Source organism: Petromyzon marinus, chromosome 39 (assembly GCF_048934315.1).
Source record: "Petromyzon marinus isolate PM22_M1 ecotype Great Lakes invasive population chromosome 39, UKy_Petmar_22M1.pri1.0, whole genome shotgun sequence".
In the NCBI taxonomy this organism is placed as follows: domain Eukaryota; kingdom Metazoa; phylum Chordata; class Hyperoartia; order Petromyzontiformes; family Petromyzontidae; genus Petromyzon; species Petromyzon marinus.
The window spans coordinates 8,518,001-8,538,412 of NC_133705.1; the positions used below are offsets into that span (position 1 = coordinate 8,518,001).

A 20,412-nucleotide genomic window follows, 5' to 3' on the forward strand; every position below is an offset into this window, starting at 1 on the left:
ATCCAAACTGTAACCGGCTAGACAGCGGAGCCCTGCGCACGAGTGCCAAGCTCGCGTTGCGTGTGCGTGCGTGCGCGTGCGCCGTGACCTCACCGGTAGTGCATGCTGGGGGAGCCCGTCTGCCGCACGGACAGCCGCGCCGGGGAGTCCGTCGCCGACTCGGGATACATGGCGGCGGCAAGAGGTCAAGGGGTCCTCACTCTGGGGTCCACCAAAGGTCGAGGGGGTCAAGCCGTCCCGTGGCACGGGGGGGGGGGGGAGGGGGCGGCGGAACGGAGAGGCGGGGGTCGTGCGGGCCCTGTCGCAGAGGAAGACGTTGGCCCGCGACGCGCCTCCACACGACGGCGAAGGCGGAAGACGGATTTCGAAGTTCAAACCTGTGAACGGGAAAAAAAAAAAGGAAAAGCTAAAATTGATATTTGGGAGACGTATTCACACAACATGTACGCGCGGTCGCCCGCACGCTAGTGGACGGGGAAAACTAGCATCGCGTAGCCCGGGACACACGGCGTCGCCACTGCCGCTCAGTGTGCGCACGCCCTCGAAGACCAGCAACGGCTCGGAGGCGCGCGGAGAAAGCACAGAGAAGAAGCGGGATGGCAGCAGCCCCCAGACGGTGAGCCGGCAACTACTAACGTTTACTCAAGATCTGCCATCCCCTATATATGATGGGAGTGGCGAGATGTTAAATACCTCGCCATGTATGGAGGAGGTCGTGGGTTCGATCCCGACCCCTGCATATATTTGGAATTTGCGTGTCTCTCTCTCTCCGTGGTCGGTTGGATTTTTCTCTCCGGGTTCTCCAATTTTTTCCTCCACATTTGGAATAAACACGTGTTTAAGAGTAGTTGGCTGCTATAAATTTCAACATAAGCCGTTTTGTTGAGCTATCATTTGTGACCAGGTCGCTTCTGAAAAAACAGCTATATAGCTCAGTGGGGCCTCACCTAATACAATTTAAAAGTTTAGTTAGTGTTTAGTTTATGATGTTTTCCGCCAGTGAATGTGTGTGGGAAGAAACTGGAGCACCCGGAGAAAATGCACACCTTGCACGAGGGGGCAACGCTCTATCCCATACAGACGAAACGGAACAGGTGGAGTCTCCTTTGGTAAACTGCCTCCTCCTGGTGGGCCACGGTATGGGCACCTCGACGCCCACGGGAAGGAAAAGTTTCACAACTGTGCGGTAATCCACCAACCCTCGCCGTGGCCTCCACAGCGCTGGATTACAGGCGGCCACGTACAGCGGCGTAGCAGCCACCAACGCGCGGATAAATCAGTTTGTGTGCAAGCGCTAGAGGTGATGACGACGCCTTGGGGGGCAGGGTCTTCATCCAGCAGTGGAGAAATAAATAATATGTAACGAAGGGCTGTAAACCACCGTAATGTTTATTATTATATATAACAAATATTCTTCCTTCTTCTGTACGTGATCTACCAACCCCAAGCTGGGATGTTGAATCAAAAGTCGAAGTCCCTTTCGCCAGAATCGGATACCGATTCGTTTGGAAACAGCTAAGCACTTTGTTCAACTAACGATGCAAAAAAGAGATGTGCTTTTTGAAAAATGTCATCTGTTGTGTGTGGGCGCACATAAAGGATGTAAAATTACGCGAACACACACACGCAGACACATAAATCTCTCAAGCATGCTCACACACATACATCATACGTAGATCACGCAAAGACACGCCTTCAATGCACACGTACATCACTCTCGCTCACTCGCAAGCATCGCATAGGCAATATCACGAAGACAACGATCGACCCCCCCCACCCCCCGTATAGCCTACAGTCTTTTGGGGCAAGTGCTGTCATAGCAGGCACCTAGTAAAGCTGACGAGGTGGATCAGCCACCACCACCACGTTCGGCCACCTTTGTCTCCCCAGTGCTCATCTTTTACGCACCACACCAGGAAGTCATTTAAGAGGGAGGTCCAGGCTTGGTTTAGACATCACTCGCCACTGATGTTAGCCGTGGCCAGGAATCAAAGTCAGGTGGCCGGGTTCGTAGCTCACTGCGCTAACCACTGTGCCACAACTCTCCACATAGATGCAAAGACAAAGATCAACCCTCCCCTCCCCATATAGCCTAGGCAGAATGTTGGGTTGTTGTTGTTAGGTGCCGTCAAGTAAAATAAACTAATTTACACCGAGAAACTCGCCACACGGGTTCACAACGCACCCACGCTCTCACGCACACGAGCACACCCACGCCGCGCCGCATACAACCACGCAGCAGCGGCGGCAGCAGCTACGATGAGCACGGTTGGCTGTGTACAGTGCGAAAGAAGTTCAACATAAATTCATACAGCAGCGGCAGTGGTGGTGGCAGCGGCAACAACAACAGCGGCGTCTATTTTTCAAGCGCTATCGTTCCAAAAACAGCGCCGTCAATAAATAATGGCCGCAACAATACGATGGAGACAAGACAGCGAGCATTAGTCACAGCACAGTGACATACTGGCTCCCGGCCTGGGAAGGCCTCATAACTCAGGCCACGTGGCTGTGCGCACGCTCGCACGCACGCACCAACGCACGCACGCACGCACGCACCAACGCACGCACGCAACAACAACCCACGCACGCACACAACAACAACCCACGCACGCACACAACAACAACCCACGCACGCACACAACAACAACCCACGCACGCACACAACAACAACCCACGCACGCACACAACAACAACCCACGCACGCACACAACAACAACCCACGCACGCACACAACAACAACCCACGCACGCACACAACAACAACCCACGCACGCACACAACAACAACCCACGCACGCACACAACCCACGCACGCACACAACCCACGCACGCAACAACCCACGCACGCACACAACAACCCACGCACGCACACAACAACCCACGCACGCACACAACAACCCACGCACGCACACAACAACCCACGCACACAACAACAACCCACGCACGCACACAACAACAACCCACGCACGCACACAACAACAACCCACGCACGCACACAACAACAACCCACGCACGCACGCACACAACAACAACCCACGCACGCACACAACAACGCAAGGTAGCCCCCCGAATGCTCTCGGGACCGTTAGGAGCGTAAGACACTCCGAGCCGGCACCGTCGAGATCCTGGGTTCCAACCTGGGCTTCTGCCAACCTGTGTGCGATGCAAGCCTTGAAGAGAAGCCTTGCTTCTCTTCAAGGCTTGCGAAATGTCCCCGGAACGTCTCCCCTTATCGAGAAAGGTTCATAAATTGTGTCCATTTGAAAATCGGGGAAAAGCTGATGACTGACCACCAACATCACGGAACCAGACGCTTCTTTTTAGGCCGAGTCAACCTTGAGGTTTCAGAAGTAAATTGTGGCTGTTGTTGCTGATTTTGTTTGTGCATCAAGGTCGTTTTGCCACGATCGCAGGGACACGGGGCCACCAGGCGTGGAACCCAGACGACCGGGGCCCGATGAGAATCCCTGCCGCTACCCGAACCGACATTTCCCACATCCCAGTGTCCACCGGCCTTAACGCCGTCCCCCTATCGCTACCCACATCACATCGCTCCGCTCATTGCCCCAAATAACCCCCCCCCCCCCCCCCATAAAACCACCACCCATCACACTCGACAACTCCACGCACCCCCCCCCAGACCCACCCTCCACCGACCTCCGCTCTTTCCAGCCCCCCTCCCCACCTCCCTCCCGCCAGCGCCCGTGACTCGGCGTGCCGATGGACGCTCGCGACCCGCACGTGAGCGCGTATTTCCAGAGCGAGCCGCCGCTAAAAATATTCCCCAGGCCTCGGGCAGCGCGGAGCCGCCGCCGCACTTTGTTTATCTGAGTGGTCGTCCGCCGCAGTGGCATTCCTCCTCCTCCTCCTGCTGCTCTCCGCTACTCTTGCAGGGAGCTGCTGCTGCTGCTTCTACTGCTGCTATTGCTTTTACTGCTGCTGCTATTGCTTTTACTGCTGCTGCTATTGCTTTTACTGCTGCTGCTATTGCTTTTACTGCTGCTATTGCTTCTATTGCTTCTACTGCTGCTGCTTCTACTGCTGCTGATGTTGCTCCTGCTGCTTCTACTGTTGCTCCTGCTACTACCAAGGCTATTACTCTTGCAGGGAGCTGCTGCTGCTTCTACTGCTGCTATTGCTTTTACTGCTGCTGCTATTGCTTTTACTGCTGCTGCTATTGCTTTTACTGCTGCTATTGCTTCTATTGCTGCTGCTTCTACTGCTGCTGATGTTGCTCCTGCTGCTTCTACTGTTGCTCCTGCTACTACCAAGGCTATTACTCTTGCAGGGAGCTGCTGTTGCTTCTACTGCTGCTATTGCTTTTACTGCTGCTGCTATTGCTTTTACTGCTGCTATTGCTTCTATTGCTTCTACTGCTGCTGCTTCTACTGCTGCTGATGTTGTTGCTCCTGCTGCTTCTACTGTTGCTCCTGCTACTGCTACTACCAAGGCTATTACTCTTGCAGGGAGCTGCTGTTGCTTCTACTGCTGCTATTGCTTTTACTGCTGCTGCTATTGCTTTTACTGCTGCTGCTATTGCTTCTATTGCTTCTACTGCTGCTGCTTCTACTGCTGCTGATGTTGTTGCTCCTGCTGCTTCTACTGTTGCTCCTGCTACTACCAAGGCTATTACTGTTGCTGCTACGACTGCCAGTGCTGCTGCTCCACCTGCTGCTGCTGCTGCTACTGTGAATGATGTTGCTGCTGCTTCTTTCACTAATACTGCTACTGCCAATGCCACGACTGCTGCTAGAGCTGGCGCTGCTGTTACTTGTGGCTTCTGCTGCTTTTACTGCTGCTACGACTGGCAGTGCTGTTGCTACTACTAGTGCTGCCACTGCTAATGATGTTGCTGCTGCTTCTGCTAATACTGCTAGTGCCAATGCTACTACTGCTGCTAGAGCTGGCGATGCTGCTCCTCGTGCTCCTGCTGCTGCTGTTGCGTTTTAACACCTTATTGCATTGGCTCTGTCCGACTGTCTGTAACACGGGCTCACGATAACCTTCGCCGACAACAAACGCCCAATGTAAATTCAAACTTTGGCGTAGAGTCGAGTCGCTTTGAGGGCCTTTCAGCATGGAAAAGTGGCCAAATCGATGAAAGTTGGTTATTGCCTACCCTAAACTCGCCGTAAAAAAAAAGAAACCAGAGAAAATGGTTCGGTCTTTTCGGCGAACGCGGTTAATTGTGTCATAAGCCACGCCACACGTGACCCTCTCCCCCCCCGATGTGACAGCATGAAGCGCCGTGCCATCTCGCCAACTTCGCTCGTCGAGTGACGCCGTCTCGCGACCGGCCCTCGGGCAGGAGCTTAGGAGGAGGTGGGGGGGGGTGTTGCACGGGGAGGCGATGACAAATGACGGCGGCTTTGGGGGAAGTGCTCCATCCAGCAGTGGATAGATCTCGGACGATGAAGAACTGTGTCAGTCTCGACTGGCGCCTTGTGAACTCCTGCGGCCCCCTGCTGAGACAAGTGCGGTGACGAATGTCAGCGGACGGTGTGTGTAGATCTGTGGCTCTTGGAAACGAGGGATATGCCAGCAGTAATGGGTTCTGAGAAATATCCATTTACAATTGTCTATTTAAAAGGCACTTTTGAAATAAAGGGGAAAAAACGAGATGGTTAATAATGGATGGCTCTGTGCCGCCACTCATGATTACGTAACACCTGAGCGGTGGAGGTGTCACGATCCCCCCCCCCCATCCGCTCCTGCCTCACCCCCCCATCCCCTCCCTCCCTCACCCCCCCATCCCCTCCTCCCTCAAGCCCCCCCCCCATCACCTCCTCCCTCCCCCATCACCTCCTCCCTCCCCCATCACCTCCTCCCTCCCCCATCACCTCCTCCCCCCCCCATCACCTCCTCCCTCCCCCATCACCTCCTCCCCTCCCCCATCACCTCCTCCCTCCCCCATCACCTCCTCCCTCCCCCATCCCCTCCCACTCCGTCGTGAGCCTGGCCCACCGGCCTTCAACCCTCCGAGCAAAGTGCCATGCCAAAGAGCGCATCTTCCACTGGCGGCCATGAAAATGGTGGAAATTCTACATTCAGATGGCCGGCTCAGTCCTTCCGTACGACATCGACGACGCTGCTGCCGACTCGCTAAAAGAACACAGCGGCACTCATTGGGAACGGCCTCGGGAGGGATGATCGGTTCGGGAGCGACTATAACGGTGATTCCACGTACAGTACTCAAGCGACTGTAGGGACTGTGCAGGGTGCGCGTGTGACACTGGATGGATACACTAAACTATTTTTTTTATTTTACCAGGTAAGGCCCCCCCCCGCTGAGCTGTATAGCTCATTTTCAGAAGCAAACCTGGCCACAAATGACAGCTCAACGAAGTGGCTTATCACGTGGACATTTTTTCTTCTTTGGTTCTTTCGGTAAAGTCACGTAGAATGAGAATAAAATAATAAATTGATATAATAAAATAACACAATAAAATTCTCACGACGTTTCGGCCACAACACAAGCGGCCTTCATCAGGTGAAGGGACGAGACTGTCTGGAGGACAGCGCTGGAGCGAACACAGCCAAGCTCAGACCGCGACCTTTAAGCTGTGAGAAGAATCAGAGCGCCTTGACAAAGGAATTAGCATAGAATTTAACATTGAAATAACTGAGTGATTAGCTTGTGACTGGTCACAGAAAAGGCTATGTTCAAGTCAAAGCATACACATCCACAGAGGCACCCCTTGACAAAGGAATTAGCATAGAATTCAGCATTGAAATAGCCGAGTGATTAGCTTGTGACTGGTCACAGAAATGGCTATGTTAAAGTCAAAGCATACACATCCACAGAGGCACCTAGTACAAATCAAACAGGAGAATTTAGCATTGAAATAACTGAGGGATTAGCTTGTGACTGGTCATAGAAATAATTGTGTTAAAGTCAAAGCCTACACATCTATAGAGGCACCTAGTACAAATCAAACAGGAGAATTTAGCATTGAAATAGCTGAGTGATTAGCTTGTGACTGGTCACAGAAATGGCTATGTTAAAGTCAAAGCCTACACATCTGAGCTATTAACAGTAACTGGGTATACACTACACTATATAATGAATACTACATAGTAAACCAATAAAAAAACTAAAATATAAATTACCTCAATGTTATCAGTAAACTCTATATATTCTCCAATCAGCTAAGCTACCAACAACAAGTCGTTATATATCCCAATGCTATATGGCGAAAAAATGGGTGGATTCTTACCCTCAACTTTAGCACCACGGATAGCTACGAGCCCCGTTCAGACGGACGAGTTCATCCATGGTCGCAACGGAGGAGGGGGAGAGAGACAGCTGCGAGGCGCTGTTATACTCCATGTTGTAAACCATACCATTAACCGTGGTGTGAAAGGTATTAAGAGTCAATGCTAGCGAAAGAGCTGCAGTCTGAAGGTCATCGTAAAATACAATTAATTAAGAACGGAAATGGTTTAAAACATCTTTCCAATGGTTACTAAGCCAGAATCCATCTTCTCGGTTGAAATTGTCTCTGTGCTTGTATATGTGAATGGCCTCATGAACAAATCTCTCATGGTAGCCGGTTGGTTTGCAAAGAACCTCAATGTCATGTGAGCCCACTGAATTATAACAGTGATCTGCCACGGCAGAGGAGTTCGTTCTACCGTGTTTCAAGTCTGCTTTATGTTTGCGGATGCGGTCCGAGATATGTCGTTTGGCTTCTCCAATGTAGCTACTACCACAGAGGCACTTTAGTTTGTAAACGCCCGGGTACTGTATGTCTGGAACAGCATCTTTTACAGATGGAACTAGATCACGGATTTTATGTACTGTGTTGAATTGGACCTGAATCTTGTGTTTATTCAGGATTTTGGAGATCTTTTTAGTGACCCCTGCAATGTAGGGTAAGGTGATGGTTTTGAGTGGCTCCACAAGAGGATCCTTCTTCATGACTGGAGTGATGGCTTTGCGGATTGTGTAGTCGGAGTAACCATTAGCCCTGAGAGCCTGGTGTACGTGCTTGAGTTCACTGGTAATGTGTTCCTGGTCGGAAATGCATTGGGCTCTATGGTATAGAGTCTTGACGAGGGACATTTATTGCAGCCAAACACTTAAACGCGTGACGTTGATTCTAAATGTGGAGGGAAAGACCGGAGGACGGAGGACCTGGAAAAAAACCACGCGAACACGGGGAGAGAGACACGCAAACCTCAAATATACAGGCGTCAGGGTTGGAATCGAACCGACGACCTTCTGTATACCAGGCGAGGTAGTTAACATCTCGCCACCGCACACAAAGGGATCACATTAAAAACACAACTACGCGATGCCCCACAGCGGTATAGTGTGGTTGGCGTGGTTCCCGGCGCAAGGAATGAACGGACCTCCATCCTCCCTCCCCACCCCACCACTCAGTCCAATTGGGCTCTGGTGCACTCGCACTGCCTGCAGCCAACCACTACCAAAAAGACAAAGATCCCCCGTATAGCCTTAACAGACCGATGGGGCAAGTGCCGTTAGCGAGCACCAGCAGCACCTAATAAGGGCGGCACGGCACACGAGGGGGTGGGCTGGGCGACACCACGCCCGGCCGCCTTTGTCTCCCCAGTGGCGATGTTTACACATTGCGCCATGTACTCATTTGGGGAAGCACAGGACCAGCAACAGCACAGACACCTAATTTTACTTTCCCCATTCAAGCAGAACACATGCCAAGTTGACGTGTTGAGCTGCAGGCGGTAGTGGCGGCGGCGATTGTGACAGGAGCACACCAATCCGGCGTTACCGCTCCCATTCACAGCCACGCGTGTGGCTCCAGCCCGGCGTCCTCGACGCACGCAAGGCGAGGGGTGGGCACGACAAGGACTCGCGCAGCCATCTACGGGTCGCTCCGGGGGTTCGTTTCTCACGCGATTTTTTTTTTGCCAGGTCACCGCTAGATGACCGGAGCGGCGATGGCGAGAAAATAGCCGTAGCCACCGCGAGATACGTCCACTGGACGCGGTGTGCCGGGCGCGGAAAATATGTTCTGGGTCGCCGGCCTGGTCAGACCTGGCTTAAATAAATATCTGGCCCGCCACAATGGCGAGATGTTAACTACCTCGCCTGGTGTACAGGAGGTCATGGGTTCGAGCTCAACCCTGACACCTGCTGTATATTTGGAGTTTGCATGTCTCTCTCTCATCATCATGACGGTGGCTAGGAGATGTTAACTACCTCGCTTGGTGTACAGGAGGTCGTGGGTTTCGATCCCAACCCTGACGTCGTCTATATATTTGGAATTACTCAACTGGGATTACAACGTACCAAAATAGCTCCCCCGCTGGTTGACAATGTGAAACAGCGACATTCGTACTAGCCCTGCGCAATAGGAACGGTGGGAATATCAAATGTACGAAACTATCATGATTACTACTATTATTATCAAATCATCAACTCCTGAACTCTGCGGTCAGACAGCCGTTAGTAGAGCCCATTAAGCCCCCCTCAATAAACCGTACACCACTATCTTAACTGCCCGGGGGGCACAGCTGTTTAATCCCAATACGGTCATTATCATAAAGCACGCATACACACGTGCCACATATAGAACGGCACATATAGCCAATCCCATTATAGCCTTTTAAGGTCTGCTCTCAAAGCACTTAATAGCAGGAATTATGTGCGTGACGCAAGTGGTATTAAGCGGTGGCGCAGCAAGTTGGATTCCCACTCACGGCCAGCAAGTGACGATCATCTGAACCGGTACCGGGCATCCACGAGGTCGACTCAGCCTCAAATGAGTACCCGGCACTGTGTGTAAACGTCGTCACTGGGGAGACGAAGGCGATCATGCGTGGTGCTGGACATCCAACCCCTCGTGTACCGTGCTGGCCTTCATAGGTGCTATTTGCTAACAGCACTCGCCACAAACGTGTGGAGGCTATACGGGGAATCTTTGTCTCAAGCCAATACTGGGGAATGGTGGCACAGTGGTTTGCACTGCACTCCGCTACAAACCCGGCGACCCGAGTTCCATACCCGTTCAGGGCCAAGACCACTGCCGATTATCTGGACCAGTTCTGGACCTCCCCTGTGGAGACAAAGGCGGCCGGGCGTGGTGTTAGCCACCCCCCCCCCACCCCTTGTGTGCTCTACCGGCCCTCATAGGTGCTTGCTAATAGGACTTGCTCTAACAGCTAGTTCAAGGCTACACGGGGTATCTTTCATCTCTGTTTATTAACAATTGAATGTTAAGCAAAATAGAGGGGGCCTGGGTAGGGCGCGTCGTGAGAGGGTGACGATCGTGGCCAGTGGTCGAGGCTAACGATGGGGGGGCAGCTAAAGGAGGGAACACGTCTGAGAGGAGATATTATCTCCCTCGCCTGGTATGCAGGAGGTCGTGGTTTCGATCGGGACCCTGACACCTGCTGTATATATTTATGGAGTTTGCACGTTCTCCCTGTGGTCGCATGCATTTTTCTCCGGGTCCTCCGGTTTTAACCCTCCACATGTAGAATCAACGTGCAGAGTATTTGGCCCCTACACATTTCCTCGTGATAATCCACTTTGTTGAGCTATCAATCGTCGCCAGGTCGCTTTTGAAAAAGAGCAAATAGTTCAGTGGGCCCAACCTGGAAAAATAAAAATAGCTTAGTTTTTGTTTTTATACGGAGTGACGAACTCAACACATGCACACAGGAGTCAGATGGATTGCTCCATCGCAAGGCACCAGTATCGGGGTGGGGTGGGGGAGATCTCCGTCCAGCAGCGGACGGACCATGGCAGAGACCGATAATAATGATCAAGTGTGTAAGATTGACGTCACCCCTGCAGCCACGAGAGAGGCACTACCATTCCACCCCTCGTGTATGGCGACCCTGTGCGAACATGTGTACGGAACTGGAAGCTGTTACTGGAGACCTGGCCTGGGACTCCCTTACGTCAACATGGCCTAAAACGAGCGGCGCCTGGCGTAGGCGGCGGTGGTGAGCAACACATCCGCACAGGGGAGAGACAAAGGCGGTCGGGCAAGCACGCGTGGAAGCCGGACCCCCGACTGGCAAGCCGCCTCGCGTGTCGTTGCCGACTTGCGCTGGGGCGCTCGCCAACAACACTTTGCCTCGAGACAACGAGGCACTGGAAGAGAACGCGGCGACCACGTCTTGATGCATATGTATAGCGGCCTCTCTCGCTCTCTCGTCCCACTGCCGGATGAAGACTTCCTCCGGCGCCGTTCGTCACGGGCGCCGACTGACCACACCTCACCACACTGGTGCGAGCTGAAAAAAGGTGGGCGGGGGGGGGGGAAGGGGGCGGCGGGAAGGGCCATCACCGGTTCAGACGTCACTCGCCACCTCGCCCCGTGCTGCAGTGGCCCAGTGGCTATCGCACGCCGCCACGAACCTCCGGCAACCTGCATTCAATCTCTGAGCACGGCTTACGTCGGCGCCGAGCGATATACCCCAACTGGGTATGGTTGCGGGTCCCCTACGATGCCGTGCCGCATCGACCGTCGTGGTGAAGTATGATCATGCAGGCCCCCTCCCTACCCCCTCCCTACCCCCCACCGTGGCTGTGCTTAGCGCTTGCCAGCTAAAGAAGCTCGACTCCATTAGAGGCGTCTTTATTTTCTTATTATCATCATTATCGTCCCAGAGTGGCAATCGGAATAGTACAAAAAAACTAAAACGCGCTCCATTGCCGGTCGGTCCGTCATCAAACGCCCCGCCGCCAAATCATTTCGCGTTCGACGCAAATTGCTCTCCGGACGCGCGTTCCGCTTCCCCACACCTCCCTCACCACGATGCGGGCGCCCCGGCCAGGCGGCGCGACAGCGGCCGACACCTCGGAATCTAAACGATTCTTATTTAACGGGCAATTACGTGACCCCCGCCCCCTTCCCTCCCCACCCCTGCCCACACACCCCCCCCCGCCACCAAACACACGGCGCAAGACACGGAAAGCCATCTTGGTTGTACTGCACTATCGGTGGCGCCGGCTCGTCTGCCATTCTCCATCCCGTATTTACGATCATCTGGCGCCCTCCATCTCATGTGCGCTATTTGTGCTGCCTCATCTGCAGTCCCGTTTGCTCGGACTCATTACAACAGCCAACCTGAACATTGTAATATACTTGACGTATTACCGCATACTTTTTGTAATTTTGTCAATTGTAATTGTACTATACGATCAGTCGAAAAACAATCTGTCCGTGCAGAGTTTATGACTTAATATTGATTTGTATTTTTTTTGTGCGATATTTTCAGCTTCTCACGTGACAATTTTTTTTTGGCACGGGTTTTTCCCATTTGCTTCCTTGTCCTTTTGTTTGGTTTTGCTTGTGCCAATGTGGCGACCCAGGCCACACTCGCGAATGAGACTCCTATCCTGGTCTTCCGAGTTCTCACCACCCGGCTGAACAAAGTAAACATGAAACTGGAAAAAGTAACTCATTCCCAAAGGTACGATTCTGCACGTGAAACCCTGAACGATTTATTTATTCCCCAGCGATTCGATACTTGCCACTAGCTCGCACATGTTGCAGTGATGGTGTGGTCGACACCACTTACAGATGCACTTGTCCGTCTCCGAAGTGCAGATCTGAAACATCACACCACTCGCTAAATTTAGGCCGAGTTGACCTAGAAGAAGCCCAGGGCAAGATCAGATACCATCAATTGACCCAATGATGTCAGAGGGTAGGGACGACAAATAACACACCGATTGCTGGAATTATACCCATCACTCCTTTCGAAAAACTGGACCTCCCAAAAATGGTTTTGGTAAACAATTATTCTCCTGATTATCGGTTCGTTTCACGCGACCGATCGGATAACACGAACACAGCTGGGAAAACAAAGTCTCACCACCGCCTGTTCCCACGTGTACTACTGGACGGGAGGCGATGGGCAGAGGCGGCTTGGTAACATCATCGGCATCATCAACCGCGTCACGCTGGGTGTGGCTCGCAGGGGGTTTCCCGCCTTCAGGAGGAAATGCAATGGGGGGTGGTCACTGTTTGTATCGGGTCCCGGGTAATCGACTTCCAAGAAAAATTGTAGATTACACATTTTTCATCACTTGATCGACTCAACGAATTGTCCCTGCACTACTCCTTACAAAGACAAATCTCTCCTGTGTAGCCTTAACAGACCGTTGGGACAAGGACTGTTAGCGAGCACCTATGAAGGCCACAACGGCACACGAGGGAGTGAGTGGCCAGCACCATGCCCAGCCGTCTTTATCTCCGGAGTGGAAAGGTTTTTTTTTTTACACATCGCACTCGGTATTAATTTGAGGCGGAATCGACCTAAGGGAGGCCCACGACCAGTTCGGATATTCGTCACAGACGTTGGCCGTGAGCAGGAATCGAATCCGTTCCCCATACCCGACTCCTTATGCACTCACACACACAATGCTGAAAAGCCCTCTAAGTAGCCTTACACATTGCCAGCGAGCAACTATTAAGTTGAGCACGACAAATTGAAATTCTATCTTGTTTTCTTGCGCATGGTCATGACAATACGTTCAGGAGCCAAATGCCAATGTCGAGGTCCTGCTGCTGACCACAACGAGAGGGCTTCAGCAGAGAGAGAGAGTTCGTGTCGTGTCGCTGTTCCTCCTCCTCCTCCATTGAAGGAGCGCAGGCTCCAGTTGTTTAACACATGGCACATAGCCACGATCTATGCACTATTCATTCTACCAAGAAACAATACATTTAGCTCCTCCGCACAATCCAATTTCATCGCTACATATCCGTAGTGGATGTCCACTCTTGCACGTTCCCTCGTGTGGTTGCCGCTCCGTCGATAGATCATCCCCTCCTGGCGGCGCGTCCCGCCAAAGCCCCGCTTGCTTTTCTTAATACATTAAAAATTTTTACTCTTTTTATTTTACCAGGTAAGGCCCATCGAGCATCCCACAACCACCACAACCAACCACACTCGTCCACCACTCCCCGCTGACCACAACCACGTCTCGCACATTACTAAATAAGAAAATTATTTTTATTTTGCCAGGTAAGGCCCACTGAGCTATTATAGGTATTTATTTCAGAAGCGACCGAGCCACAAACGATAGCTCAACGAAGTGGCTAACCACGTGGAAATGTACGAGTGTGGCCTGGGAAAAACCGGAGGACCCGGGGAAAAATCAGCGCGATTACTGGGCGAGAGCGAGACACACAACCTCCAAAAATACAGGTGTCAGGGTTGGGATCGAACCCACGACCTCCTGCATACCAAGCGAAGGAGGTAACATCTCGCCACCGCGGGTGCCCCTACCAATGTGTAGGACCCCCTCATACCGGTTAAGCGATCGACGCCGTCGACGCGTCCGTTGCGTCTGAAACGGTGCGGGTCGTTTCGCCTCAAACGACGCCACCTCCGTTCCCATGGCAGAGTTGCGGCCATAAAAGTTTTCCCACAACCATAAAACGAGCGGGGTCAATTGATGGTATCTGCCGGTTGGCGCGGGGGGGGGGGGGGGGAGTTTACCTATTGATGTGAAAAGGGAATTTAAGAGCTGCGAAAGTTTGGGGTACCACTACTTGAAAAAAATATACTGTACCATTGAAAATTAGTTTAATGTTTGGTTCGATTTAGAACATCTTTCCAATGGTTGCTTAATTTGAAACCATCTTCTCGGTTGAAATTGTGTCTGTGCTTGTAGATCTGAATTGCCTCGTGAACAAATCTCTGATAAAAAACCCGTGGGTTTGCAAAGAACCTTGGTATCGGAGAAAATTATATCGTGACTTTACCGAATAGAACCAAAGAGTATGGATCCTTGCAGTCACGAAAGCTTTAAATCTACAAGTAGCTATCATCCTGCTACGATGGGTTTTTCCCTCGCCGATTACCGATCGTCGGATTTCACTTCCGCTAAATAACGACGCGACCAGAGCGGGCGGCTACGCGTCGCCAGGCGTCCGCGTCGCCCGGCTGACAACGGCCTCCCCCGAGCGTCCACGTCTTGGGGGCCGGGCTACCTGTCGAGCGTAAACCATCAGCGGCGGGAGCCGGGATGGGCAGATTTGCAGGGGTGAGGGGGGGGGGTCCCCCTCCTATGACGACGCCACAAGGGGCTGTCCCGGTCCAGTGCGCAAGCGCTCGTCCATAAACCGACGTAATTAGTGCTGCGCTTGAGCGACGGTTGTTTAAGATAAAAACGAATCCTTTGACGCGGACTACAACGGGGTCAACGGTCTGGTTTGATTGGCGAGATGTTAATTGCCTCGCCTGGCATACAGGAGGTCGTGGATTCGATCCCAACCCTGACACCTGCTGTATATTTGGAGTATGCGTGTCTCTCTCTCCCCATGATCACTTCGATTTTTCCTCCGGGTCCTCTGGTTTTCCCCTCCACATTTAGAATCAACATCATGTGTTTAAAAGTATTTGGCTGCGGTAAATTTCCACGTGATAAGCCACTTCGTTGAGCTATTATTTGTGGCCAGGTCACTTCTGAAAAAGAGCAACATGGCTCAGTGGGCCTTACCTGGTAAAATAAAAAAAATGTTGAAAGGTCTATTTGAAATGCAATTAATGCAGTGGTTCTCAACACCAATCGAGATCACAGGTCTGCCCACTGCTCTCCTCCTCCTAGGATTTGACGGGTTTATTAATTTGGTTCGGCTCCTCCAAGTACGGGCCACTTTAAATGTACTGCCAATGAATGCTTACGAATACAGAGGCGTGTTTGGAGGGCGTTACAAGCCGGGGCGCGGTGGTGGCTATGCACGTGGCCTGTAATCCAGCACTGTGGAGGTGAGGAGGGAGGGTTGGTGGATCGCTCGACTGTTGTGGAATTCCCTTCCCGATGGGCGTCGAGTTGCCATACCCTGGCTCGCCAGGTGAAGGCGCTTGTTCCCTTTTGTGTGGGGATAGAGCGTTTCCCCCTTGCACGTGTGGGTTTTCTCCGGGTGCTCCGGTTTCCTGCCACACGTATGAACACACTCATTGATTGGCTTAATATACAGAGAGCATTGGGCAATTGCTGGGAGCACGGGCTCGCTGCGTGGCTGTCTTCCAGCTCGTGTGCACTTTGCCGAGCTATGTGCGAGAGACGCAATTTGCATGAACGACGACACTCTACGGGAACACGTTCAACGGTCGAGCAAACGAGTCGTTCAGGACCGGCGAGGTAACAAGGCGCCCTTCGAGAATTCCCACAGTCCGCAGGGGCACGCTGCCGCCGCCGCCGCCGCCGCCGCCGCCGCCGCTGCAACACCAGCGAAGGGCCCTGGCCGGCGAGCGACATCGCAGGATCGCGTCAAAGCCGGCTTGGGGATCAATGGGGTCCCCTCTCCTCGGCCGGCGCCGCCTAAAACGGCGAGAGAACTCTAAACGGCGCGAGCTGGCGAGACGGTTTACGGCGGCGTTAACGCGAGGTTGCCGCGCGGCGACGCCGAGAGAGCGGACGCCGCCGTGCCGGCCCGGCGGCGTTCGCTCCCAGCGAGCTCCGCACGCCAGCGGAGGCCGAGCTCGTCAAATGAACGGCCGGAGGCGTTGGGGGTTTGCGGGGGGGGGACAGGGGAATCCTACACAGTCTGTAGGGAGGGCTCACTGCACGTCAACCATTGCACACATGCAGATACCACAGCTCTCAAAGGCTGACGTGGGCCCAATTCGGTCAAACACTAAACATCTGTATGTTACATGTGTACATACGTTGAGCTTCTTACGCACCGTATGCAGCCAACCGTGCTAATCGCAGGCGCGGGGGAAGGACAAAAGGCTGGTGCTGTGTGTTACTAGGCAGTTGCGAGAGACTGGGTTGAGATCCGTCACTTAGCTATACTCGAGTAAAAAAAATAAAGTCCATTTCAATTTCAGCCCTTTGTTCATTCACCGCTGGGAGGCTTTCCCTCCCCACGACGCGTCGGACACGGGGGTTGTTTGACCATACTTTACCCCACGCTGGTTATGTGACGGGAAAAGGGGGCAGGGAGGCGTGCCGAGTACCGTCTCACATAGCACGTAACTCGCTCGCCGATGTTAGCCGTGGCCGGGCATCGAACTTGGGCCAACGGGCAAACTCGCGGCGTAGTGCGCAAGCCACTGCCGCCTCGACCCATTATTTAATTTTTTCCCCAACTGCGTATCAAACCCCCCTGGGCAAACCCTGGCACCAGCCGCCCAAGGAATGAGCTTTATAGAACAAAGGCACTCACTGCCGCATATCGCATATTTGTGTCTTTGAAGTGGAATGTGTCACGATGGCAAAGATGATGTTTGCAAAATCTGGAAATGAGGTTAATGAGCAGGAAAAAGGCTCAAAATGGCCATGTCACATCTCTCATACGAACAATAATAATAAGCCAGCAGAGCTGGACAGCCTGGGTTGAAACCCCATTCATTTAGATGGCAGGTCGCCGTTGAATTGAATGGGATTCTCTCGTGGATGTAATTGGCGTCCCGGACACAGCGGCACACCGGTGCTGACGGATGCACGAACAACGCTCAAGGCATCGTTTATTTTAAGGCAGAGTCAAACTTGGCGGAAGCCCAGAGCCAAGTTGAGATGTCGATTGAAATGAAAAAAACACGAGTCATGGGGGACGTAGACCAATTCACGAAGCGCGGCACGGCCGCTATGCGCGCCCCGTCACACACGTACACACACGGACACTCGCGCACACACACGGACACTCGCACACGCACAGACACGGAGCCACACACACACAGGCCGTCACACGTGCGCTCGCTCACTCACTCGCTCGCGCACCAGCGCTCTCACACCGCATCACATTTCGCTGTTACACTACCACTCCCCGAGCTGCCCCATAGACGCTCACAGGCTCTCACACATGTGGCTCGTTTGCTCGCTTATTCGCTTACGTTGCTCACATGCTGCACCTCTCGTCAGAGTTCCCTACCAGCCATACGAGCTCTCCCCCATGCCCCATCACAGACGCGCGCGCGCGCACAGACACGTTCACACACTCGCACCTCCAATTAGCACGGTTGGCTACGTACGGTGTGAAAGAAGTTGAACACGCGTATGTAGGCTCTCCTAGCTCTCAGACAAAGCAAGTGGATGGCCTAGTTACAACCGATTCTCTAAGAGAATCCTCAGCACAAGGCATAAAGAAGAAAGAAGACGCCGCTCGTCACGCACGTGCGCGCCCGCTAGCTCGCTCGCCCGCCCACTTGCTCACTCACCCGCCGTCCAACCGCAAGCCCACCCCATTCATCCAAACCCTCGCCCGCTCGCTCGCTCGCTTGCCCACCCACTCACTCGTTCGCCCGCCCACCTGCTCACTCGCTCACGCCCTCAACCCCGTCGCCGAATTGTTCAACGACGTCGCGCGAACGTAAAACTGCTCGCTGGCGCTGGCACGCAGGGGCACGGGCCGCGGGCGATGCACTTCACCTGATCGGGCTGCGGCGAGCGCGGAGGGGCGGCCGCGGTGTGCGTCTCGGCCGCTACACACTGGCGGCGGCGGAGGGAGACTGCGTGCGTTGGATCATCGGTCGCGGCTCCCAAGGAATTGAAAAACATTTCTAAGGAGGGGTAACGGCGGTGACGGGAGGGGAGTGAGGCAGCGAAGGGAGGAGGGAGGCAGCATTGGCGTCGTCGCAACGAACTGTGGGAGGAGCAGACAAAGACGCTCTGTTGAACTCTCCTCCCTCTCCCCCACCCATCACCACCCCGCGGAGAGATTGGCGCTCACGGCTGTCAATAGCGGGAGGAGAAGGAGTGTGTGGAGGAGGTGGAATGGAAAGGATGATGATGAGGAGGAGGAGAAGAGGATGGAGTGAAAGGAGGACGGTGAGAAGGAGGAATGAGCAGGGAAGGGTGAGGACAAGGAGCATGATAAGGTTGAAGAGGAGGAATTAAAGTCTAAGAGAGACGAAAATGAATGGGGAGTCCTGCTCCACGCGTGGCAGAGCAGCGGGGTAGAGAGATTAACAGAGATGGGGGCGGCGAGGAGGGAGAGGAGGAAGGGGCACGTCAAAGGGAAGAATTGGAGGTTAAGGGAGGAAGAGCGTGAATAGGTTTAGTTTTAGGATGATGATGAGGGGAGTATGAGGAGGCTGAGATGGATTAGGATACGGCCGCTGATGACAATGCATCGGACGATGAGGAGGACGATGATGGGTCATGATATTCTTAGCTCTTTCGGTAAAGTCACGTTTGTGTTATGGTCGAAACGTCGTGATAATTTTTATTGTTTTATATATATTTTATTATTTTATTGTTTCCCTTCAACGTGACTTTACCGAAAGAGCTAAGAATATGAATTACTGCAGTCACGAAAGCTTTAAGTCAGATGGGTCACGAGTCGGGCCTGTCAAAGCGGCCAGCGGGCGAGACAGGCGAGGCACAAGGACGCGCGCGGTTGGTGGCCACACACGCTCCCCGCGCCGAGATGGCTGCTCAGCGGGACGGCGATCGCAGTAAGGGGAGGAGGGGGGGGGTTCCGTCTGCGGTCCCTCGCTTACGGCTCCTCAAAACGAGGAAGAAATAGAAACCACGCCAACGTATGGGTTCTGTGCGACGCGCTCTCCGACGCGCGTTTTAACCCCGGGAATGATACATTTGCGATAATTGCCGGACTTTCCGCGTCGCGAGAGCCCATCGCTGCAAATGCCACGGCGAATGCTTCTGGCGCTCGTTTTTTTTCTCTTCCCCCCCCCCCCCTTCCACCCCCAATTCTTGGGCAAGACTTTTCTGGTCTTATTATGGATACGTCCCAAATATCAGGAAAACTTTATACTATAATTGCAGCCACATTGGACCATCTTTACCAGAGTTATCAAGACCCGACGGACAGAGCTAACGCGCGAACGCTTTCAATATTCGTTGGAACGCGTTGGTAAACATTTCGCATGCTCTCGCAGACGAGGACTTGGAAAGCGTCCCGACAAACTGGCAAGCAGGCACACCAAGGAAGCCTGGAGTTGGAGGGATTTGATCGTTCGAAGGAAAGGTGCGCGTGGACATGCACACGTGGCTGGAACCTGCGCACGTGGCTGGAACCTGCGCATTTAGGCAGCGCTGCCAGCTGCACGCTCGTAATTCTAACTTATGTGTGTTGAACTTCCTTCACACCATACGTAGCCAACCGTGCTAATCGGAGGTGTGGGGGGAGGGGGAAGGGCAATAAACTAAACACAAAAAAAGCAGTTCTAAAGAAATGAGTTTTCAATCCAGTGGCTTCCTTATATCGGAAAGGAAGAGCGTTCCAAACGACCGCATCTGAACGCACGCGATGCGGTGACCATCTTTGGTCAATGGTTAGCCAAAAGCCACTGCTGCTGCTGCGAGGTTGACCAGAGTTTGCGTGGTGAATTGGTGAAGATGTGTGGTAAACCTGCACACCGATTGTATTTGGGGGAGGTGGTGGGGGGGGGTTATAGTTTATTGGTGAAGACGTCAGACAAGTGCTCTCAGTTAAACACTCGGATTGTTGATGGATAAAGGAGGGCTTCGTAACTGACGTTAAAGCCCAGCT

General features: G+C 53.1%; 1 protein-coding gene across 4 annotated transcripts in view; it reads right to left on the minus strand.

The window, feature by feature from the left end:
* KCNAB2 (potassium voltage-gated channel subfamily A regulatory beta subunit 2) overlaps positions 1–18,517 on the minus strand; it is a 133,074-nt gene extending 114,557 nt beyond the window's left edge. Inside the window, exons 1-2 of one of the 4 annotated variants that reach the window (XM_076072904.1) lie at positions 18,327–18,517; positions 94–377 (exon numbers count right to left, since the gene is read on the minus strand). In XM_076072904.1, the coding sequence (XP_075929019.1) occupies positions 94–170 (77 nt within the window). In that variant the 5' untranslated portion in view covers positions 171–377; positions 18,327–18,517. The remainder of the gene's footprint in view (positions 1–93; positions 378–18,326) is intronic. The other 3 variants (XM_076072906.1, XM_076072905.1, XM_076072907.1) reach the window with 3 other exon arrangements.
* Positions 18,518–20,412: the final 1,895 nt, after the last annotated feature.